Consider the following 25458-nt stretch of genomic DNA (forward strand, 5'->3'; position numbering starts at 1 on the left):
ATGATAGTAATAGTATCCATTGGGTGTGGTGATAATAGTTATTTATCTCATAGAATTGTTGTGAGGATCAAAATAAAATTACTACAAAGCCCCTAGCACAGCACCTGGCATGAATGGTACTTCTTATTAATATGTTATTCTTTCTTATTATTAAATACTTGTGCTCTTTTGAAAAAAATAACAACTGGGAAACAACTAGCATAGTACTGAGTACTTCATAGGCTTTTGTTAATGTTATCACACATTCTCCTGTAGGCTTGTTTAGGGTAGAGATAGTCTTGACTCATGAAATGTTTGTTTAACAAAGCAAACTGGGCACCTGATTTGAACAACCCTAGTGGGGGAAAACTGACATGGCAGGTTGGGAATTTAGTGTTACAATAGCAGTAATTTGAAACTACTTGATGGTGATCCCCAATCTTTCAATGTCATGTTTTTCCTGTTTTTATTTGCTTCTTTTATTTGCCTGTTTATGAACTTTATATAAATGGGATCAGTTTGTTTCTTTTTTCCTGCATGTGTTCTTCCTTCTTTCCTTTCTTTCCGCATCCTCCCGTTGCTCCTTCTCCTCCTTTTTCTTAACATTATCTTGAGGTTTATCAGTTTTCAGATATATAGCTATTACCAGTTTGTTTTTATTGCCACAATACTGTTCTATGATATAGCTTATTTCGTACTATTGATGAACATTTGGGTTGTTTTGGTTTGGGCTATTTATATTTTTTAAGGTGTCTACTTCAAGAGTTTCTCTGAAATAAACACTTAGGAATAGAGTTGGTGGAATCATGGAGGATATGCATGTTCAATTTCACATGGCAATGCCAATTTTTTTTTTAAGATTTTATTTATTTATTTGAGAGAGAGTGCTCACTAGCAGGGGGAGAGGCAGAGAGACAAGCTGACTCCCCGATGAACAGGGAGCCTGACACAGGGCTTGATCCCAGGACCCTGAGATCATGACCTGAGCTGAAGTCAGATGCTTAACCAACTGAGCCACCCAGGTGCCCCACCAAACTGTTTTCTAAAGAGTTTTCAGTGGTTTACATTGCTACCATCAGAGTATAAAAATTCCCAAGGGTCGGTATCCATAAGCCTGGCTTTTTTTTTAAGTTAATATTTTGTTAATTTTTTAAAGATTTTTTTTAATATTTTGTTAATTTTTCATAGATACATATTTTTCCATATATATGAAAAATAAACAAATTATAAACATACATATGTAAACATATACATATAGATATGTAGTTTTAAACTTACGTGTACATCCACACCAAACATTTAGATAATAAAAGAGGGATCATTTAGTGTACAAAACTACAACACATTTTACAACCTTATTTTATTATATAGGACAGCCTGTTTTTTTAATTTTCCAATTGGGTAAGAGTAAATGGTACCTCATTGTGATTTTAATTTCTAATTCTCTGATTAAGTGTGTTTGAGCACCATATATATATATATTTTTTTTTTTTTTAATTTTAATTCCAGTAGAGTTAACATACAGTGTTATATTAAGTTAGGTGTACAATGTAGTGATTCAGTAATTCCGTACATCACCTGGTGCTCATCATGATAAGTGTACTGTTAATTCCCTTCACCTATTTCACTCATCCCCCCAACCACCTGCCCATCAATTTGTTCTCTACAGTTAAAAGTTTTTTAGTTTGTTCCTTTTTTCCTTTGTTCATTTGTTTTGTTTCTTAAATTCCGCATATGAGTAAAATCATATGGTACTTGTCTTTCTATGACTGACTACTTCAGTTAGCATTATACCCTCTAGATCTATCTTTGTTGTTGCAAATGGCAAGATCTTATTCTTTTTTATGGCTCAGTAATAATATTCCAGTGTATATATATACTACATCTTCTTTATCTGTTTATCAGTTGATGGACAGTTTAGCTGCTTCCATAATTCAACTATTATAAATAATGCTGCAATAAACATAAGGGTGCATATATTCTTTTGAATTAGTATTTTTGTATTCTTTGGGTAAATACCCAATAGTGGAACTCCTGGATCATATGGTGGTTCTATTTTTAATTTTTTGAGGAACCTCCATATACTGTTTTCCACAGTGGCTGCACCAGTTTGCATTCCCACCAATAGTGCATGAGGGTTCCTTCTTCTCTACATCCTCCCCAACACTTGTCTTTCCTAGTGTTTTTTATTTTAGCCATTCTGACAGGTATGAGGTGAGATATCATTGTGGTTTTGTTTTGCATTTCCCTGATGATGAGTGATGTTGAGCATCTTTTCATTTGTCTATTGGCCATCTGTGTATCATCTCTGGAGAAATATCTGTTCATGTCTTTGCCCAGTTTTTAATTTGATTATTTGTGTCATATTGAGTTGTACTAGTTCTTCATATATTTTGGATACTAACCCTTTACCAAATTTGTCATTTGCAAATATCTTTTCCCATTCTATAGGATGCCTTTTAGTTGAATGTTTCTTTCACTGTGCAGAAGCTTTTTATTTTGATGTAGTCCCAATAGTTTATTTTTGCTTTTGTTTTCTTACCTCAGGAGACATATCTAGAAAAATATTGCTACGGCTGATGTCTGAGAAATTAGAGTCTGTGCTCTTTTTAGGATTTTTGTGATTTTGGGTCTCACATTTAGGTCTTTAATCCATATTGAGTTTACTTTTGTGTATGGTGTGAGAAATTGGTCCAGTTTCATTCTTTTGCAGGTAGCAGCCCAGTTTTCCCAGCATCATTTGTTGAAGAGATTTTCTTTTTCCCATTGTATAGTCTTTCCTGCTTTGTTGAAGATTAATTGACCATATAATTGTGGATTTATTTCTGGGCTCTACTCTGTTCCGTTGCCCTGTGTGTCTATTTCTGTGTCAGTACCATACTGTTTTGATTACTACAGTTTTGTAATGTAACCTAAAGTCTAGAATTGTGATGCCTCCAGTTTCGCTTTTCTTTTCCAAGGTTGCTTTGGCTATGCAGGGTCTTTTCTGATTCCATACAAATTTTAGGATTGTTTGTTCTAGTTCTGTGAAAAATACTGTTGGTGTTTTGATAGGGATTGCATTAAATCTATAGATTGCTTTGGGTAGTATAGCCATTTTAATGATACTTGTTCTTCCAGTCCATGCTCATGAAATGTCTTCCCATTTCTTTGTGTCATCTTTAATTTTTTTTTTTTAAGATTTTATTTATTTTTTGACAGAGAGAGAGAGAGACAGTGAGAAAGGGAACACAAGCAGGGGGAGCGGGGGAGGGAGAAGTAGGCTTCCGGTTGAGCAGGGAGCCCAATGCGGGACTCGATCCCAGGAACCTGGGATCATGACCTGAGCCGAAGGCAGACGCTTAACGACTGAGCCACCCGGGTGCCCCAAGAGTACAGTTTCTAAAGACAGAAACACATGGGCCCATGTCCTAGCTTACCTGTTTCAACTGAGTGAGGACAAGCTCCTCAATCTCTCTGAGAGGTATAGTCCTTTATCTATAAAAAGGTTTTTAAAGTACCTATGGGTAAGTGTGAAAGGGTAAATATGAAAAGTAAATGAAGTAATGCACGTAAAGAGCTTAACAATGCCTGGCACACAACAAATATTCACTAAATTTTGGATGATATCATTATTATTTTATCATCACCATCTTCTCCATTTTATAGTGTAAAAAACAGAGATAGGGACGCCTGGGTGGCTCAGTCGGTTAAGCGTCTGCCTTCGGCTCAGATCACGATCCCAGGGTCCTGGGATCAAGCCCCACATCGGGCTCCCTGCTCACCGGGGAGCCTACTTCTCCCTCCCTCTGCCTGCTACTCCCTCCGCTTGTGCTCTCTCTCTCTGTCAAATAAATAAATAAAATCTTAAAAAAAAAAAACCACAGAGATAGAGAGAGGGACAGTAGTTTATGCAATGTTACAAAACCAGTTAGTATCATTGAAAGGTTTTAAACAGAGGTCTAATCAGCTTCAAAGTCAGAACTCTTTCCCGTTTGCCAAGGCATCTCATGAAGCCATAGGAAGTTCACTGGACAGAGGGAGGTCTCGGAGATCTTCAGGGAAAGGAAATCTGAACTGAATGCTGCAATACAACTTGAGTTCCTTGGACAAACAAGCGAGTGAAAGATACCACAGGCAGAAGGAGCAATATAATGAGCAGTATGGAATATTTGAGTAGATACAATTATTTCAGTATAGTTGGAGCCCAGAGAGGAAGGGGTGAGAAAGTCAGAGTCTGCATATGAAACCAACATAAAATGTAGCATGATTTTGAGGCACTGGTTCCCAAAGTGAAAGCTGCAGACTAGGACATCAGCATTACCTAAGAACCTGTTACAAATGCAGATTCTTGGACTTGTCACAGATCTGAATCAGAAACTCTGGTATCTTAGGGGCACCTGGGTGGCTCAGATGATTAAGTGTCTGAATCTTGATCTTAGGGTCATGAGTTCAAGCCCCACGTTGGGCTTCACGCCAGGTGTGGAGCCTACTTAAAAAAAAGAAAGAGAGGGAGAAAGAAACTAACTGATGTGGGTCTTTTCAAAGTCCTTGAAATGATTCTAATATATGGCTGACATTTGATAAGATGATTTTGAGCAATGATGGAATGTAATGTTTTCAAAAATAATGAAATCATCCTTTATCAGTCAAGTAATTCAGAAGAGGGAGAGGACCATGATGTTCTAAATTCAGAAGAGGGAGAAGACAATAATATCTGAATAGGCACTAGCTATTACCTATGATATACTTGGTTTTCCTTTGACAAAATTATTCAATTTTTAGGTTACTCTATTTACAAATCAAATTTCCTCTATGCTTCATCTTAAGAATACATTCCCAAACAGGCTTACATTTTAAATCTTTTTTTTTTTTTTAATTTATGCCAGAGGGATCTTTGTTTTTGCCCTAAAAAGTTGTTAAAAAGAAAAACACTGCCCCAAATGGTGTCAAACCAAGACTTAATACCTAATCTGCAGATTCAACCTGCTAGAAATGTAACCTTTAACCAGTCAACATAGAACTTCTGGTTACTGCTAGAAATTTACTGAAAGACCCTTTCCACTCCTCTTAGGGAAGTAACCTTGTCTAAACAATGCATTCCTTGCTAATAAATTCCTTTCTTCTTTTTTTTTAAATGCCCTCTCTCTGCCTTTAAAAACCTTCCTCTTGTGTAGCTCAGTGGAGCTCCCCTCTACTTGTACCGATGGGATGCTGTCCGATTCATGAATCACTTTTAAAAAGCCAGTAAGATCTTCAAATTTACTCAGCTGAATTTTGTTTTTTAACAGATTTGGTGACAGCAATGAGATCCAAAGCAAACTTCTGAGAGAATTCAGGAACAATGAAAAACACAGGCATGGCGCCCTGCAAACCCTTTTGAGTTCACTATCTGGCCTTTTTTTTTTTTTTTTAAAGATTTTATTTATTTGACAGAGAGAGACCCAGCGAGAGAGGGAACACAAGCAGAGGGAGTGGGAGGGAGAAGCAGGCTTCTGTGGAGCAGGGAGCCTGATGTGGGGCTGGGATCATGACCTGAGCCAAAGGCAGATGCTTAACGACTGAGCCACCCAGGCGCCCCCTTTCTGGCCCATTTCTGAGGGCCATTGGTTAAGTCCTTCATGGTTTGATTCTGCTCTTTTGCATTCAAGCTACCTATTTAATTGGCTTTCCAGTCCAGGGTTCACAGGTCAGTCTAGACTGACAAGGGGCTCCTAGCAGAACACCAGTGTTCATAGCCCAGTCCACAATTCCACATTGAAATTCCTTCCCCAAAGTTCCAGTCTGAAATCCCCATTTACTAGAGCCTGCTGGTTTAGTGCTGGTGGTGCACAAGACCTTCTCTTGGCCAGCCCACAGTAACATCTTTTGGTTACTGCTGGTATGTTTGTCTGTCTGGTTTTGTGTAACAAAGGCTTAGCTAATGAGGTCCTTGAATTCTAAAGAGTCAAATGTACCACCTTCTGGCACATCTGCTTATTTTATGTCTAAAAACAATGGAGCTGGGGGGCGCCTAGGTGGCTCAGTCACTAAGTGTCTGCCTTTGGCTCAGGTCATGATCCCAGGGTCCTAGGATTGAGCCCCGCATCAGGTTCTGTGCTCAGCACGGAATCTGCTTCTCCCTCTCCCACTCCCCCTGCTCGTGTTCCCTCTCTCTGTCAAATAAATAAAATCTTTTAAAAAATAAGTAAATAAATAAATAATAAATTAAATAAAAACTACGGAGCTGGGTACACTGAATATATACAGAAATGGCAAATTTTTACGAAAACCCACCTAGAATTACAATGGCCCTGAGGGAATGTTCCAATTAGATAAGTTCATTTAAGAAGTACACTTGAAAGCAATGGCTCCCAAATTAAACAGAATGGGATACCTATTTTAATTGGCAAGCAGAGGCTTCCAAAAGGTTCCACAATTCTGAAGTAGTTTCATTGAAAAAGTCATTGCAAAAGCCTAAAGAAAAATTAATGTGAGGGACTTAAAATAGGACGGTAACTCCCACAGCTCTCTCTTTCCTCCTGAGTACTCTTTCTACTAATCCTCTGTCTGAATTGTTTTTCCACTCTGAAAAGACTACACAACCATAAATAGTCTTCCAAGTTAATGGCCTTACAGATAACCCCATATCTACCTTCAAAGGAAGGCCCCTGTATAGAACCCTCTCAGAGTTGATGAAACTGAGGAATTTACTGGTAAACTGCTACATTATTTCTTTAAACAAACAAGGGTAACCTCTGGTAGATAACAGAGTCCACAGAAGGGATCACAGAAAAACTGACAAGCCAGTGAAGGGTGAAAATTCTTATTAGAATCCCTTCTTCTGAATTTGTCTGTAGTGCCCAGTTGAGAGAGGAAAATAAAATTGCACACTATCCCTTCCCTTCCAAATCCAAACCCATTGTTTATTGATCCTTTCTCTCTCTGGGATAGCTATTGTCTTCTTGCTCACACAAGTGGGCCTGGCTTTTTGCCTGCCTGGGACATGCAAGTTGTTGGTTCTTTTTTTTAGGCAATCTTTGGGAGTGACTGGATTTTGGGAAGGTAATATTTTTACCCTCTTTGGGGCCCTTACCCAAGTGGGGTTGGGTTATTCAATACTGCCAGAAATATTTAAAATTAAAACTCTGTACCCAGAGGGAAAGAAACCAATTGAGGATAATGTAGTTGGATAGGTGGACCAATGTATGATGTCATTTAAGTTACAACCCAATTTTTTGAGGAATTGAAAGCAACTGTCCTAATCTTGCAAATTTTTTGCAAAACAAAAGTCAGCTCCAGAGGCAATTCAAAATTCACTTATTTCTTCACCAATCCCCAAACTCCCTTATTTATCTCAAAAGGCTTGTAAATTATTGGCCTTAGGAAAGCAAAGTCCATCTTGGAGAAACTTAAATTCTTTCAGTCCCTTGGAGTTATAAACACAGCTCATAATCACCTGACTCTAAAGGAAGAAAGAAAGGGGAAAAGGTCTTTTTAAAATGCAAACTGCTAAAAGGGCTCCTAGGCTCTAGTAGTGTCCTTAAGATTAATTCCAGGGACAAATACAAATCTTAAAAATCTTCCCCACAAATATTAGTAATTATAAGGTCTTTGCATTTATCTGTTTGTGTACATGTTATAAATATGAGATACTGTGCTGCCTCCGGATAGTATTGCTAAAATTAATTTGTGAAGGGCTCTAACATTTGGTTTGAAGACAAGTGCTTATAAGGACTGGGCATTCTAAAACTTTCAAAAAGACAGAAACTAACCCAAATGTCTTTCAAGTTCATGTAATCTGAAAAAAATATTCTATATAAAAGCTAGTTTAAGGTTTATGGCTTAATGAAAATAGACATGTTTAGAGTTATCAACACCAAATATAAAATTTTATTCTACCTAAGTTTATTAGCCAAACAAATTCATATTATCTCTTACAAGATCTACCAACAAAAAAATAAATAATAGCTTGGGATAATGAGGGACGTGTCCCTCAGTCGTTAAGTGTCTGCCTTCGGCTCAGGTCAAGATCCCAGAGTCCTGGGATGGAGTCCACATTGGGCTCCTTGCTCAGCGGGAGCCTGCTTCTCCCTCTGCCTGCCACTCCCCCTGCTTGTGCGCTCTCTCGCTCTCTATTGGGACAAACAAATAAATAAAATATTTTAAAAATAAATAAAGTACTTAAAAAAAATAGCTTGGTATAATGGCTGACTTTGTCTAATGTTTAATGAGGTTTTATAGGTAATCTAAACATACTTATTTTAAAAAGTAAATAAATGTAAGCAAGACAAAAGTTTCAGCAATATTTATGTCTACTTAAATAGTTTACCCAAATCTTTCTGGTAACCTAAAACCTTAAAAGTTTTGCTAAATTAGGTTAAATGATAAGTTAAATTCTTTAAATATCTAGGTCATTTCCAAATAAGATAAAATACTATAACATTAATTACTGAACACAGGTTTAACTACTTTGAGCTTATTACAGAGAAACTAAAAGATATTCGGATGTGTTAGCGCTACACTGGAAAAATGAAAAAGGCATATGCTTCTAAAAATTATATATTCGTAAATTTGCAAATCTAAAGAATGCTGGAGGGGCGCCTGGGTGGCTCAGTCGGTTAAGCAGCTGCCTTTGGTTCGGCTCAGGTTGTGGTCCGGGGTCCTGGGATGGAGCCCCACATCCGGCTCCATGCTCAGTGGGAGGTCTGCTTCTCCCTCTCCCACTCCCCCTGCTTGTGTTCCCTCTCTCGCTGTGTCTCTCTCTGTCAAATAAATAAAGTCTTGAAAGAAAGAAAGAAAGCAAGCAAGCAAGCAAGCAAGCAAGCAAGCTGGAATAAAAGTTCACGATTGCTTACTTACTTGCTTTCACTAGAAATTAAGGTTTCCAAGAATTAAGAATTTTAATAAATGTAATTAATACTACTGGAAATAATAAGGGAAACAACTCTGCATGCAAGGAAAGTAGGATTTGTGTGTTTCTGATTAAGAAAAAATCTGAAAAATAGAAATAACATTTTTGTTGAAAGAAAATAATTTTGTCCTAAAATGAAACTGGCTATTTAGTTACTTATTTTTGATACTGGTTATTTAAAGTGGGAAAACTGAACAAAATCTGAATGTAAAAAAGAGAGTTGTAAAAAGTTTGTGGAAAATAAATCTTTGGAAGGAAATTTTAACGTGTGATCAAGCTGACTTTCACGCACAGCAGTAGCGACAGACTCTATAAAGATTCTGACAGGGTGCCTGGGTGGCTCAGATGGTTAAGCGTCTGCCTTCGGCTCAGGTCATGATCCCAGGGTCCTGGGATCGAGTCCCACATCAGGCTCCCTGCTCCTTGGGAGCCTGCTTCTCCCTCTGTTTCTCTCTCTCTCTCTCTGTCTATCATGAATAAATAAATAAAATCTTTAAAAAAAAAAAAGATTCTGACACATGGATAAAATCCATTCAGCTTCTGTAAAAATGGCCCCTTGTTGTAACAAGGTAACAGTATGCTCCTGAATCAGAGAAATTAATATGGATAAACAATGGCTATAAATGAACAGTCAGAGCTATGGGAAAACCAAGACAGCTGTTTGGCTCTTCCTAGCATATGACAAAACCTATTTTTTGGTTTTTGTATTCCTTCACCCACCATGGTGCATTTAAGATGACTGAAATTATAAACAGACACTGGTGGGGAAACTTTTATAAAATTGTAGAAGGTCTATCAGCAATGTCTGACTTGTCAGGTCCATAATCCTGAAAAAACTGTTGTCTCTAGAGGCCTCAGACCTCCTCCCGCTGGACCCTTTGAACACCTACAGCTAGATTTTATTCAATTGCCATTTCATATGAGTTATCAAGATGTCCTTGTTATTGTATGTATGTTTTCCAGATGGTTAAAGCCTTTCCCTGCCACAAGGCTGATGCCCTCACAGTGAGGACCAAAAAAAAAAAAAATTTTTTTTTAAATTGTGTTTCCCACTTGGGATATAACTTCTGTAATTTCCAGTGACTGAGGCACCCACCTCACTGGACAGATCATACAAACCTTAACAAAAACCTTACAAATTTCTTGGAATCCCATCAATATACAACCTTCTGCTGATCCCTTGTTATCTTATGAAAAGTACAAGCTACTGTAAACCTCTAACGTCTTACGTTGAAACCTATCAACAGGTTAACGAGGTCTATCTGGATCCCAATTCAAAGGTCACAGTTTAGAGCTAATGATTAGGCATTTTTGGAAACATGAGAGAAAAACAGCTCTTGAGCCCTATTGGAAAGAACCTTACCAATTGCTCCTGGCCACTGACACTGCTCTGCAAAATTAGAAGGTGTTAAGCCTTTAGTACACATCACCCAGCTAAAGGCTCCACATGACATCTAGCCCTATACAGACACTGGAGACCTCCAAATCAAATTACAAGGAAGAGAAGTATCCAACGTCAAGGTAAATTGCTTCCACCCACGATGGATCAAGACGTCAACAGAACATGAAACCGTTTCTCCTTTTCCTTTCCTCTCCTCTGCCACTGGCCTGGAAAGATAATGCCTTTATCTTTATCTCTCAGGCCACTGATAAGGGTGCCAACCTCTGGAATTTATAATAACTTTTTATTGCAGGCTAGAAGAAAATCTAACTTGGCCCTAACTTTTTTTTTTTTTAAGTTTTTATTTATTCATTCGAGACACAGATACAGAGAGAGAGAGAATATCAGCAGGGGGAGAAGCAGAGGGAGGGGGAGAAGCAGAGGGAGGGGGAGAAGCAGGCCCCCCACTGAGCAGGGAGCCCGATGCGGGGCTCGATCCCAGGACGCTGGGATCATGACCTAAGCCAAAGGCAGACACTTAACCATCTGAGCCACCCAGGCGCCCCTGGCCCTAACTTTCTACAAGCAAAATAAGACAACTTATTGGCTGACTCCCCTGAATTTACATCATGACTTGAAACGACCTACCAGGAAGCTTGCAGGATTCAGGATTCACTCCTTTTGGCAGGTCCCTACTTCCTCTGTTAGGGATAAATGTAAATGAGGCTATGATCAGGAACTTCTCCTTAATCCTTGAAATTGTTGCAGAATCTGCTACTAACGCAATAGCTACTCAACAAAGGTATCTTTAGACTCTGGCCAAAATTGTTCTTGATAATAGAATAGTCCTTGATTATCTTTTAGGTGAGCACATAGAGATAAAGCAAAATGTTATGAACTGTGAATGCCACACAAAGGATCAACAAAAGCTACCAGAAGTACAGAGTGGTAGCTGAGAGTGGCGCTAACGCCATAAATTCTAATCGCATCTCCCAGTTAAGCTGAGAGTCTGATCAAAAGGGGGGGTGGGGTGGGAATAACTGTTAAAAGGAAAACCACAGGCCCAAAATGATGTCACTTAGGTTAAAGCCCAAGTCAAGAAACCAAGACTTAATACCTAGTCTAATTGCAGTTTCAAACCACCAGGAATGTAACCTTTAACCAGTTGACAGAATTTCCTAGTCAATACTGAGAATTTACTGATAGACCCTTTCCACTCCCCTCAGTAAGGCAACCTTGCCTAAACAATGCATTCCTTGCTAATAAATTCCTTTCTTTTACTTTACACCCTCTGCCTTTAAAAGCCTTCCTCTTATTTAGCTCAGTGAAGCTCCCCTCTTCTTGCTAGACGGGATGCTGCCAGATTCATGAATCATTTAATAAAGCCAATTAGATCTTCAAATTTACTGTTTAATTTTGTTTTTTAATTAACGAAGTCAAACTTACACGTATTAAAACTAAGTGTTCTTAGAAACCATGATAATCCTAACTGCTTAAATTTTTTTTATCATTTCTATAAATTTTGGAGGATGTTATAATCAATTTTTTTCTTTTAATGGTTTATTTATTTGAGAGAAAGAAAAAGTGCCGTGTGCATCTGGGGGTAGGGGCAAAGGGAGAGAAAGAGAGATTCTTAAGCAGACTCCCTGCTGAGCGCAGAGCCTGATAGGGGCTTATCTCACAGCCCCGAGATCATGACCTGAGCTGAAATCAAGAGTCAGACGCTTAACCGACTGAGCCACCCAGGCACCCTGTCAATTTATCTTTTAAAAACAGTACAATTCCATGAGTTTCACTTCAATTTTGTTAAATCCAAGCAAAATTAAATGTTGCCTCAACCAAAGCCACTCCACTTCTATGTATGTTAGATACCAAGGTTCCTTATGAGATTTCATTTGGAATGAGTGTCCCACAATAAGAGAAGTTTGCAAACAACTGGTCTAGGATAAAATTCAAGATCTTTCGCATAAAATATAAAGGCCCTCCAAAGCCTGGTCCCCATCAACTCTCTCAAGCTTTATTTCCCACTACTTCCTGCCTAGAAATGAACTTTCTAGTAACACCAAACTGCCTATAGTTCCTCATAAATACCACAATTTATGAGACGCTTCTCATCTTTGTGAATTTGTCCATATTTTAACTTCCAGATGACTCCTGCCTGGTTTTATTTTATTTTACTTTACATTTTAAAAATTACATTAGGCTATGGGAAACAAATGCCACATTCTGGGCCCAGTGGGACTGAGCTTGGGTGACTTTCACTACATGGTGGAAGGGCAGGGTCCATAGGTCAGGTATAACAGGGCCGAGTTGTTCCCTAGGTCCTTTTGTGCCCCTAGGTTGGGCCAGCAGTCATGCCACAAGAAGCCTGCCACCCCATCTCTTCTTTTTGGGTGCTGTAGGACTAGAGTTAGACACAGGCTGTTCCCAGGAGTAATGTCTCCTAATGGCTCATTTGGCTAAGGAAGACAAAAATATTCTGGACGGTCAAGGACAGCACTCTAGCCATGGGTCAAGCCAAGGAGCCCATTATCCTACAAGTCAAACTGAATGTTCTTCCCTTTATCTGTTGAGCTACTTATCCTTTAGGTCAATGATTCTCAACAGGAGGGGAGAAGAGGAGCATTTTGCCCCCTAGGAGGCATTTGGCAATGTCTGGAAACATTTTTGATTGTCCCAAGAGTGGGGAGGGTGTTTGCTACTGGCATCTATAGAGGCCAGGGATGCTGTTAAACATCCCACAATGTACAGGACAGCCCCCACAACAAAGAATTATCTGGCCCAAAATGTCAATAGTGCCAAGATCAAGAAACACTGCTTTATTTCTCAGTTTGATACCACATTGTCCAGGAAGGCCTTCCTAAATGCCCCAGATTACCTCTTCCTGGTTTCCTATAATACTTAGCATTGTATTGCATATGAATCTGTGTCTTCCATTAGATCATGTGTACCTTTGGGACAGAGACTGTAACACGGTGCCTGGCACACAATACATACTCAGTGAAGTAGCTATGTGTCTACCCCAATATCTAGCCTATACCTCTTAGTAAAAGAAAAAACAATTCTCAGTTGGGCACATGGTCACTTAGAATAAGAATTACATTCCCTAGCCTTTTATATATGGTCATAAGACTATGTTATAGCCAGTAGAATGAAAGAAGTGTTACGTGGAGAGTAAGGGAATGAAGGAAATTCATGGGAAATGTCCTAAAAATATATTAAATGCCTCTTATATGCCCACACTACCCCCACCCTACTACTTAGGACACAGATGATATGACTGGAGCTCCAACTTGGACCACAGGGCTGATGGAGCCAAAAACTGGAAGCAGCCTAAATGCTGGGTGACTGCAGAGCTTCTAAACCAGCCTTGGTCTGCCTTGTTTTATATAACAGCCACTATTTTGTTTAAAACCATGGCTACTTCAGTCACTATTTTTTGCAAAGACACCTCATCTAAATTAATAATGATCTAACACCCAACTTCTGTTTTTTACCATCAAATGCCATCTTCTTCAAGGAAAGTATGAACTGTGCTTTATTAATTTATGTTCTTGTTCTGCTTCTTCTCATTCTTCACTAACACATTCTGAAATACAATTTTTCCTCTGTTCTTTTCCTTTTGCAACCTGTTTTGCTGTCAGTTGCATTCCTTGTTTAATTACCCTTCTCCAACTAAGGGTTCTCAGCTACCTATAATTTGTACAGAAGAACAGTGATTTCCACAACTACAAAGGTAGTGCTCTTAGGTAGTATTTGATTAACAACCAGATTTATAAAGCTAGGTTTATTGCCTTCACAAAGGATAAGTAACCCAAAATAATTTTTCAAAAACAAAAAAAAAAATATTTATAAAATTCTTCTGGGATATTTTAATCTGAGCTAGTAGAGCTCAGGTAATCATAATTTGCATGCTATTAATTTTATACACTGTAGAAGTGATCATAATTTGTGTGAACATCGCTTGTCCTTCTCTTAACTTGCTCATAATATTCTTGCTATCCTTAAATTTAGAAAATTTTCTTTTTTTTTTTTAAAGATTTTATTTATTTATTTGACAGACAGATACATAGCAAGAGAGGGAACACATGCAGGGGGAGTGGGAGAGGGAGAAGCAGCCTTCCTGCTGAGCAGGGAGCCCGATGCAGGGCTCGATCCCAGGACCCTGGGATCATGACCTGAGCCGAAGGCAGACACTTAACGACTGAGCCACCCAGGCGCCCCAAATTTAGAAAATTTTCAAGCAGATGTTTTGTTGTATCATCCTCTGTTAATTCTGTAAGATACTATCAAAATGTTTGATTTCCAAACTAAATTCCATTTTGGAAACTAAAAAAGAAATGTAATATTCTAAATTTAGTAACTATTCTTTCTACTTAGGAGTATCTCCATTTCCAAAAGACTTTTTCTGCATTGCTTTCACCTATTTACCTTTTTAAAAAGAAAACCACAGCCTAAATGGTGTCACTTAGATTACAACAGTCCCAAGACAGTAAACCAAGACTTAACACCTCTCTTGGCCTGCCCCTGTGGAGTGGTGTGGAAGCAGAGGTCTGTGTGCACTCCAGATTCGGCTGCACCTGTAACCCACCACATGGTGGAAGACCTTGCTGCTAGAAATATAATGGCTGTTAATACTGTTTTATACAAGGCGCTGAAGCCCACCCTCAACCACAATGACCTCGCAGGTGGAATTTGCGAAGCTGCCAAAACCTCAAGACAAACACCAAACCCATCTTCGTGTGTTTGCACCCAACTGTGATGTCAAGTTGGTGGAGGCCCTTTGTGCTCCACACCAAATCAACCTAATTAAGGTTGATGACAAGAAAGTAGGGAAATGGGTAAGCCTCTGTAAAAGTGACAGGGAGGGAAAATCCCATAAAGTGGTTGGTTGCAGTTGTATGATGACAAAGTCTCAGGCCAAGGACTGTCATTGAGGAATACTTCAAATGAAATGAACAAATAAAAAACTCGGTTTTTGTTCCTAAAAAAAAAAGTCTTAATACCCAATCTAACTGCAGTTTCACACCCCCTGAAATATAACCTTTAACGAGTCAACATGGGAATTTCCTGGTCAGCGCTAGTAAATTTATTGATAGACCCCAGCCATTCCCCTTAGGAGGGCAACCTTACCAAAAACAATGGTTTCTTTCCTAATAATTTCCTTTTTTTTCCCACTGGCTCTCTACCTTTAAAAACCTTCCCTTTTCTGTAGTCCTTTGGGGCTCCCCCACCACTTACTAGATGGGAGACACTGCCCGATTCATGAATTAATAAAGCCAATTAGATCGTTAAAATTTACTCAGTTGTATTTTTGTTATTTAATGCTTTCTTTGTTCTGGATCTGATTTCTGGTTTTCTCTGCTTTACTTACTCTAGAAGCTTCTGAGTGTCAATTATTGTATCCTTATTTGTTCTCTTGTACTTGCCACTGCTACTGTATTTTTCCTTCTAACCTATTTGTGCTTAATAGTTGTATATCTTTTGTCTGCCCCAAGGGCAGATTACTTCTCTCTGAATTGTAGTTGTGATTCTTATATTTGCTTCTGTTTAAGGGTCACCATTATAGTGTTTTGTTTTTCTGGCTTTGCTTTTTTCACCTAGTAAACTTGTTCACTGATCCTAGGTTACTTTTTTATTTTAGTCATCCTTAAGTATACCTTGGTGCACTCTTTTGTTATTGTCACTGATGATTTTTATTTGTTCCAGGTAATTTCATTGTATCTTAATGAGTTTAAAAGCAGGAACAATGCTGTATACACTAGTAATTTCCTGAATGTATCCAGATGGAAATGACTGAAATTCCACAGAAATTCCACAATTCACGAGACAATGTTAATAAAAATAGCCTCAAACTTTATTTCCATTTCCTGCTCCAATTATTTGAGAAGCAGGCAGACAGTAGATACCATTCTCTAATCAGCAAAGTCCTACTGCATATTCAATCACTTGGAGAATTCTACTAGAATCCACCTATTTGTGTGAGGTATTTTCCTTAAAATGGAGCCCCCCCCTCCAACCTTTCTACACAAACATTTCTTGAAAGATAAAGGCAAAAAGGCATTTAGAAATGCTTCAATCTTTTCTACTCTGTTAGTATGTAAGAAATAAAGAGATCAGTGAGTTCTATATCATTTTTGGAGCCATTTTATTCAAGACTACAGCTCAATTTAATACGAAGTTGAACAGTGTGAATTTGTTAAAAGAGAACACAGGATTCAAAACATCCAAGTTACGGGCGCCTGGGTGGCTCAGTCGGTTAAGCGACTGCCTTCGGCTCAGGTCATGATCCTGGAGTCCCGGGATCGAGTCCCGCATCGGGCTCCCTGCTCGGCAGGGAGTCTGCTTCTCCCTCTGACCCTCCCCCCTCTCATGTGCTCTCTCTCTCTCTCAAATAAATAAATAAACAAAACAAAACAAAACATCAACGTTACAACTTCAATCACTGGAGAAACTAGTTCTACTATTGAACTTGAAATGACTACCTAAAAACATCAAGGATAAATAGTGTACCTAAAACTCTGTAGTTGTACCTTAATGCAGAACTAAACTTATCAGCCACCCAAAGCAATCTGTTTTCATCCCTTCCCCACTCATTAAAAACTTTGCTTTTATTTTCAGTTTTTAAAAAAGCTTAGCTTATATACAGTAGTCTCTTATGAAGATTACCTGAACCACCCCAGAATGAAAGAATGCTTTCTTCCACCAAATTCTTTCATAGAGGAACTCATATATGCTACCAGGTGATTACCTTTTGCTCCTACTGTAATTGGAACTGACCAGGGAGGCAAGAGGTACCTCTCTGACTAAAAATAACTGGAAATTCCTAAGCAAAGCAAAAAAAGCTTAACTTTCATAGTTAACAAAATAGGGCAGGTAGAACTGTGAAAGCTTTCCTTATCACCGTCTTCCAACAATTTCTACATATGTTCCTGAGCCATCTGGTGATATCTTCAAGCCTTCAAAACTGCCTAAATATTTTCAGTATTTTAGTACTAAATAATACCACAGTAAGTATTAAAATACTTAAACAATTTTCCCAGAATAAAAATATTTATAGAAAAGCAAAACACACAGATGATTGACTCTGGGCTATGAATTCCTTATGGTCATGACCTCTCAACTAACATGGAATATTTACAACTTGGTACTTACTAATAGAATAATTCTATGTTTCTGCCTTATCTCCCAGTTAGCTCTTTTTGAGAGCAGGGACTCAGTCTTAAAAGAGGCAGTACAGCCTAGATTAGACCTGCCTCAACCAATGTAGCTCTGTTTTTATCTGTTTTATTTTTTTATTTTTATTTTTTAAAGATTTTATTTATTAATTTTGACAGAGAGAGACACAGCGAGAGAGGGAACACAAGCAGAGGGAGTGGGAGAGGGAGAAGCAGGCTCTTCGCCCAGCAGGGAGCCCGACGTAGGGCTCGATCCCAGGACCCTGGGATCATGACCTGAGCTGAAGGCAGATGCTTAACGCTGAGCCACGCAGGCGCCCTGTTTTTATCTGCTGTATAATGGAATTCTGGGAAGATTTGTTTCAAAAAAAGAGTTCAATGTTGTTCTTCTGTTTTGTTTTTAGGTTTAAAAAAATACTTGTACCCACCCTAAAATTAAAAGGACTCAGAATACCAAGTGTGGGTGAAGATGCAAAGCACCTAGAACACATTCCTGTATAGTATAGCCATACATTAATGGTACAGACACTGTGGAAAACAAGTATCTGTTAAGGACATCTAAATATAGAGATATAGACATATCTTACGATCCAGCGATTCTACTCATTTGTATATACCCAAGAGAAATTAATGCTATGTTCACCAATAGTAATGTACAGGAATGATCTTAGCAACTTTATCCATAATAGCCCCAAACTGGAAACATCAAATGTCCACCAATGGAACAAAGGATAAATTGTGTTATATTTATATGCTGGAATATTACATAGTAATGAAAAAGAATCAACTGCTGCTGTTTACAATGTGATGGGTAAATCTAATGTTAAATGGAAGTAGCCAGGCAAAAAATAAGAGGCATGCTTGCATTTATATGAATTCAAAAACAAGCAAGACTGTTTCTGAATTTCATATATGACATCATAGCCCCTCTGGTGATAGAGGTCCGAACAGTGGTTACTTTTGGGTTGAGGACGATGTTAACCAAGAAGATGCATAAAGGAGCCTCCTGGGTGCTGGTAATTTTCTATATTTTTATATGAATGGTGATTATACACGTGTATACAGATGTAAACATTCATCAAATTGTACACTGAATATCTGTGCATTTAATTATAGGTATGCCTTAATTAAAACTCATATGGGGCGCCTGGGTGGCTCAGTCATTAAGCGTCTGCCTTTGGCTCAGGTCATGATCCCAGGGTCCTGGGATCGAACCCCGCATTGGGCTCCCTGCTCGCAGGGAAGCTTGCTTCTCCCTCTCCCACTCCCCCTGCTTGTGTTCCCTCTCTGTCAAAAAATAAATAAAATCTTCAAAAAAAAAAAAAAAAACCAACTCATATAATACCAAGAATCTTGGAATAAGTACTGCAAGTTCTAGTCATGGTTCTGCCACGTGTGATTCTTGACAAGGCACAAAACTTCACTGGGTCTCCATTCCGCATACTAAATGCTAAGTATGGTCTCTTCCCCTTCTAAAATCTATCTATTTGTAGTTTCTATGAATTTCCTCAGTCTTCATGTTTGCCTTAAACATAGTAATTATATATATATGTAAAATGATCTTTTCCTGATTTCCACCAAAATTTACCTTGAGCATATCATCTTAATCCCTATTTGGACAGACTGGGGGCGGGGGAGGGGGGTTAGGTCTAACAGGTTTATTTGATACTTCTAGAAGGAACCAGCATCAGAATATCTGGGCCAACATACAAGCACAAAGAGTGAAATGCTTACCTAGGAATACAGGTGATTAGAAATTAGTTATGGTCTATTATCTGGAAAGAACAATAAACTATGATGACAGTAGCTAGGGCTATAATTTTCTTTGAATCAATAAAAATAACCCAGAGCCAGTAAAGTGATCATACCTAATAATTTATAATCAATACCCTGTAAGCTAAGTGCAGAAACGCAGCTGTTCCTTTCAAATTATCTACATCAGGAATCAATACTCACTGTACAAGTTCTATACACTGAAAAAAAGAAATCAAGAAGACATTCCTTGGTAGGAGGAAGCAGGGTACCTAAGGGAGAAGTACACTGTTTTATCTTTTCTTTCTTTTTTTTACAGGGGGTACATATTACTTTTATAAATGGAAAAAAATAAAATAGAGCTTATTTACACCCAACTTTTCCCTATAAGGAGATGCTACCTGAACCTAACAGTAGTTTCACTTTTATATCCTTGTTCTAGCTAGGTATGTAAGTCATCAAATCACGTTGTCAGATCAAGTCAGGGCACCTCAGTCACCACTTCATAAGAAAGGGGAAAAAAACGCAATGATATTAGAAGCATTTGAATCTAAGGAACTTCCTGTATGGATTAGGGATTAAGCTTCTCAATTGTGGAGTTCTCTACCCTTTTGTAAAAATTAAGATCCATCAGATGACAAAAGAAGTACTACATGTCATAAAATGTTACGGAAAACAGCGCTAGCCCATTGAGACCAAGGCATGGATTCTAATTCTGGCCTTTCCATCTAAATTTGAGTGAATCATTTTTACTTTCTGATTCAGTCTTCCTACCTGTAAAATGAGGGACTAGGTTAGATAATCTTAGTCTTTATTTTTCTCTATCACTGAAAATTCCTAAATGCTTAGAATTCACCACTTGCTTACCAACATGTGAGATGCTTCTCACATTAACCTTAATCCACACAAAAGCCAACTATATTAATAAAAATATCTAGAAATTAGAAATAAGGAGTCACAAGATTGAATGATGGACATTAAGGCCTAAGGTTTGTGAAAAGACCTTTCACTGCTATAAATTGGGTTTGCTTTCATCAAAAAAATAAAAAGGAACAATTCATAAATATACAAATGAATTAAATAAATGAAAGGGTCTATAATGAACTGGCTAGAGAATTTTTTTAAAACTCACTGATGAAGTTATATCTATTCCAAAAAAGAGCTATAGTTTACACACACACACACACACACACACACACACACACACACCCCTTTATTACCTGAAGATAGGGTAAAAAAACAACAACAACAACATCTACTCACTTTGACAGAGATACTCCTCCAGCTTTCCCAATCATCTCCTCATGATGTAATACTGAGTGGTTCCACGGAATATGAAGGAACTTTAAGAGTGTTCTCATCCACCGTTCAGGATGCAAGACAAGTTGTTCATAGTGAACTAACATGCATTTTTTATAGCCAACCTCCATACACTGGTTATACATGGTCTCTATGGCACGATTCCACTTGGTCAAACAGTCTCTATAGCTGTTCAGGTCAAACCCAGCTATAGTAACTTTCCGAGAAATCATTGAATGTACTGATGCCCGGCCATCTCGGACCATCAGGAGAAATTTGGCATTGGGGAATAACCTAGCAAGGTAAGTTAAGGATTTCAGGGCAAAAGGATCTTTATTACATAAATAAGGAGCTGGTTCCCCATGTTTAACAATAATTTCTAGTAGGAAGGCTTGCATGGCGGAATCCAGCACTTCATCGGTGACACCAGCCTCATCCAAGCGTATTTTCTCTTTACTTGACCGTGACCACATCTGCTTCAGGGCCAGGATTCGGGGAATCACCCTGGTTTCCTCTCCACAGCGAATATCGGGGTGTGCATCTAGCATGGCCCTCATGAGTGTGGTTCCACTCCGAGGCACACCTCCAATAAATATTAAAGGCATATCTTTGTGATAGGCAAAGGTTTTATTGGCTTTGATGTCCAGGCCAGTTCGCACAGTGGTCTTTGTGCTCTCCAATTTGAGAGGCTGGCTACGTTCTTCTATTCGGTGATGGCATTCCATGGCGTGTTGGCCCAAGTAAAACACAGTCACAGAACTGATCACCAGACATGCCAATAGTAAGTTCTGCTTCAGTTTTCCAACCATCTTGATGTGGTTATCTTGTTATTAAACAGATAGTCTGCTCAAAATAATTTTCAGAAAATGTTCAGGCCATGGAGATTCTACTGAAGAAAGAGGATCAACATCTAATGGGAAAAGGAAAAAGTTACTTTATCATCACATTAAGATTGTTTACAAAAAAAAGAAGATTGTTTACAACTTAGTCATCAGTGATCACCATTACATTTTCGCTAGAAAGAAGCTGAAGCAATCCTAGATACTGTGATATTCTTAGAACACAAGTATACACAAATGCAAGCAAAAACAAATCATTTCTAATCAGAAACAGCTTTTCTTAATGTAACAATTCTATGTACCTTGCACAGAATGGAAAAATAAAACTATTTCTATCAGTGAGTCATGAAAATATTTAATACGCCCAAATATGTTTGGAGTCTAACCCAAGGCTCATCACTGATACTCACATTTGCTTCACCCCTAAGAAGTCATTATCTCTACATTCTACTCTAAAGAGAAATTTCAGAAGAAATATACAACTCCCAAAACTTTAACAAAGATTGAGTTTATCCCGCAAGTTATTTATTTAGATACTATAGGCCAGATACTTGGGCTTGGCTGAGGATAAGCTTTGAAAAAGACAGCAGTGCAGTGACCTCTGCTCTCAGGAAACAAAGTCTCATGAACGGACAGATACGCAAACAATGACAAAATGCAATCATTGCCTTAGTAGAAATAAGCCAACGGGACAATGAGAGTATAATGAAAAGAAGCACATAAGTCTACCAGAGGAAGCTATAAAAGCCTATAGAAAATAAGAGGAAGGGGTACTCTAAGCAGTAGGAACTTGTGTGCAAGTTCCTGCACACAATGACATGACAGAACACTGAACAAGAGGGAGGGGTACTCTAAGCACTAGGAACTTGCACAATGACATGACAGAACACAGCATATTTAGGTGACAAGAAGTAGTTCAGGAGAGCTGGTGAATAGTGTGTAAAGACAATTATGCATATGTGTCTGTGATCTAGCCTTCAGAAGGACAGATAAGATTTAGACACACAGTTTTCTAAGCTGAAGATACACATGACCAAAGATGTGGATGTGTAGAAGCAAGGACATGTATGTAAAATACATACACTATGTAAAATATACATATTATATGTCTATGTAAAATACACATATTATGCAAACACTAGTTTAGCTGGAGCTAGGATACATACTATGAAGCAGACAGCAATCAGACTACACCTAGACTAAAAAAATGTACCCTGAATCCTCAGTTCAGAGGTGGGATAGTTAATTTTATGTGTCAACTTGGCTAGGCTATGGAGCCCTGTGTTTGTCAAACACCAAACACTAGTTTAGTCTAGATGTTGCTGGGAAGCCATTTTTTAGATGATTAACAATTAAATAAAAAAATAAATTAACAGACTCTGATTAAAGCAGATTAGCCTTCATAAGATGAGTAGGTCTCGTCCAACAACTGAAGTCCTTAAGAGAAAAGACATGGTTCCTGAAGAAAAAGGAATTATCTTCAAGACAGCAATGTGGAAATTCTACCTGAATTTCCAGCTTTCTACCCTGCAGAATTTGGACTCAAGGTTAACATCAACTTTTATCTGCTGGACTGCTCTATGGATTTTTAAAATGCCAGCACCTCAACCACAGGAGCTAATTCCTTAAAAATTCCATAGGTCTCCTGACTGATAGTAAGTACACCTGGGGAAATGACTAGCTATACTAAAAAAAGAATACCTTCTGAGAGGCAGAACATCGAGCTATGGACTAGTGAGAGGGTACGCAATTCTCCCCCAAAACCAATTGAAAGCAGGATGAAACTGACGACCCTTTCGGTCCTCTGGAAATCAAAGGAATACAACAACCTAAGCAGCATTTATGCTTGAAAACTGCTAAATGTTGAGTAAGAGCAATGAGAGTCTGTGGCATTCTTGCCTAAGACGATTCCCACTCCATCATCCACCTACTCAGCAGGACAGAGGTTCTGCAGAGCAAGGCCAGGCAGGGCAAACTATGAATAATGGTGGCTTTGCTGCCAGGATCAAAGGGAGATCACTCATTTTGGAGTGGTGAGTAACACACATGCTCCGCTGTGCTCTCAGCGTAAGTGATGTTCCAGGCGGCAGGTGAGCGGGCAGGACGAACAGCTCTAGCAGTCTCAGGGTGCAGTCGTGACTGGCAAGCTCACTGCCAACTCAGAGATGCATGGAGGCAAAGAGGAGACATGAAACGAATGAGAGGAAAGTAAACACCAGTGCAGATTTGAAAATGCCCTGAACTTTGAATGTGCTCCTCTACCCACATGCAGATGCACTGGCAGATGAAAAGTCGTACTATCTCAAGACGTTTGAGCACAACCACTGTCCATTAACCTATGCTGACAGGAAGGCAACCCCTAGAAAGCCATGCTTAAAAATGAAGACCATTTTAAGTGTGTGTGTTTGTGTGTATCTGAGCAGTTGCATCAGCATACAATTATATGAAATGTCCACACAAGGTGAATTTATAGAGACAGCAGAGGGTGGAAGCAGGAATTTAATGACAAACAGGCATGAAGTGACTTTTTGCAGTAATGGAAATGTTCTAAAACTGGACTGTCGTGAGAGTTACACAACTCTATAAAATCTACTAAAAATCACTGAATTGGACCCTTACAATGGGAAATCTTTCTTTTTTAAGATTTTTAAAAATTTATTTGACAGAAAGAGACACAGTAAGAGAGGGAACACAAGCAGGGTGGGTGGGGGAGGGAGAAGCAGGCCCACGGCTGAGCAGGGAGCTTATGTGGGGCCCGATACCAGGACCCTGGGATCATGACCTGAGCCAAAGGCAGCCACCCAATGACTGAGCCACGCAGGCAGCCCCAATAATGTTTCTGATCAAATATTATTTAGTGGTGATAAATTCAGTAGTAATAGGAATACATTCAATAAATAATGGGTTTTACTGAGAAGAGCAAAGAAATTATCCTAGAAAAATTATCTCATGTTTTCCATTTTATGAATGCTGAGATGAAATAAAAATTCATTTAAGTCTGAACAAAACAAACAGAACTTACTTAGTGAAGCAAAGAGAAGTGCTCTTAGGGAAGCAATTAAATAATGGTTGGTTTCATTTTATTTTATTTTTTATTTATTTATTTTTTTTTTTTTAGATTTGTATTTATTTATTTGAGAAAGAGAATGAGACAGAGAGAGAGAGCATGAGAGGGGGGAGGATCAGAGGGAGAAGCAGACCCCCTGCTGAGCAGGGAGTCCGATGCGGGACTCGATCCCGGGACTCCAGGATCACGACCTGAGCCGAAGGCATTAGCTTAACCAACTGAGCCACCCAGGCGCCCCGGTTTCATTTTAGATAGTTATACAGGAATGATTCCTCTAGCACATTTCATTTGTGGGGTAGCAGATGCATAATGCATGTTGCATGAGAGAAGAACAGTAATCACTAAGAAATCACTCGGAAAATGGCAAAGCTTTTTGGTAAAATTTAGTACTATATGTATTTTAAATTACATTTAACTTACTAACCTCTGACCTCAACATGTGATAAATAAATGAGTCTTCTTTCAAAAATTACCTGAGCAACAATTTTAAAATTCAATTGTACAGGGGCGCCTGAGTGGCTCAGTCATTAAGCGTCTGCCTTAGGCTCAGGTCATGATCCCAGGGTTCTGGGATGGAGCCCCGCGTTGGGCTCCCTGCTCCGGGGGGAAGCCTGCTTCTCCCGCTCCCACTCCCCCTGCTTGTGTTCCCTCTCTTGCTGTCTCTCTGTCAAATAAATAAATAGGGCGCCTAGGTGTCTCAGTTGGTTAAGCGACTGCCTTCGGCTCAGGTCATGATCCTGGAGTCCCCGGGATCAAGTCCTGCATCAGGCTCCCTGCTCGGCAGGGAGTCTGCTTCTCCCTCTGACCCTCCTCCCTCTCATGCTCTCTGTCTCTCATTCTCTCTCTCTCTCAAATAAATAAATAAAATCTTTAAAAAAATAAAAAAATAAATAAAATCTTAAAAAAAATAAAATTCAATTGTACAAAAACAAGGTATTAATAAACCAAATCTTCCCCAAGCACATATGAGATACAAAATATTCACCAAGCAAAAGCTAACATGATAAAACCACTTTACTATAGCAACCAATAGTATCTGACAACTTTGCGTTAAAATATCCCAAATTCTCAGTAAAATACATAAAAAGACA

General features: G+C 38.7%; 1 protein-coding gene, 1 long non-coding RNA gene and 1 pseudogene across 4 annotated transcripts in view; 1 reads left to right on the forward strand and 2 right to left on the reverse strand.

The window, feature by feature from the left end:
• Positions 1-14077, reverse strand: part of LOC117999534 — a 48734-nt gene extending 34657 nt beyond the window's left edge. Inside the window, exon 1 of the long non-coding RNA XR_004676284.1 lies at positions 10881-14077. This is a non-coding gene — a long non-coding RNA (uncharacterized LOC117999534). The remainder of the gene's footprint in view (positions 1-10880) is intronic.
• TPST1 (tyrosylprotein sulfotransferase 1) overlaps positions 1-25458 on the reverse strand; it is a 159411-nt gene that overhangs the window by 96771 nt on the left and 37182 nt on the right. For 2 of the 3 annotated variants that reach the window (XM_034988736.1, XM_034988735.1), the window contains one exon: positions 20426-21371. In XM_034988736.1, the coding sequence (XP_034844627.1) occupies positions 20426-21270 (845 nt within the window). In that variant the 5' untranslated portion in view covers positions 21271-21371. Of the gene's footprint in view, positions 1-20425; positions 21599-25458 lie in introns of those variants that run through there. The other variant, XM_034988737.1, reaches the window with a different exon arrangement.
• Positions 14781-15185, forward strand: LOC117999533 (annotated as a pseudogene).

Source organism: Mirounga leonina, unplaced genomic scaffold (genome assembly GCF_011800145.1).
Source record: "Mirounga leonina isolate KUSES-001 unplaced genomic scaffold, KU_Mleo_1.0 Mir_454, whole genome shotgun sequence".
Lineage (NCBI taxonomy): Eukaryota > Metazoa > Chordata > Mammalia > Carnivora > Phocidae > Mirounga > Mirounga leonina.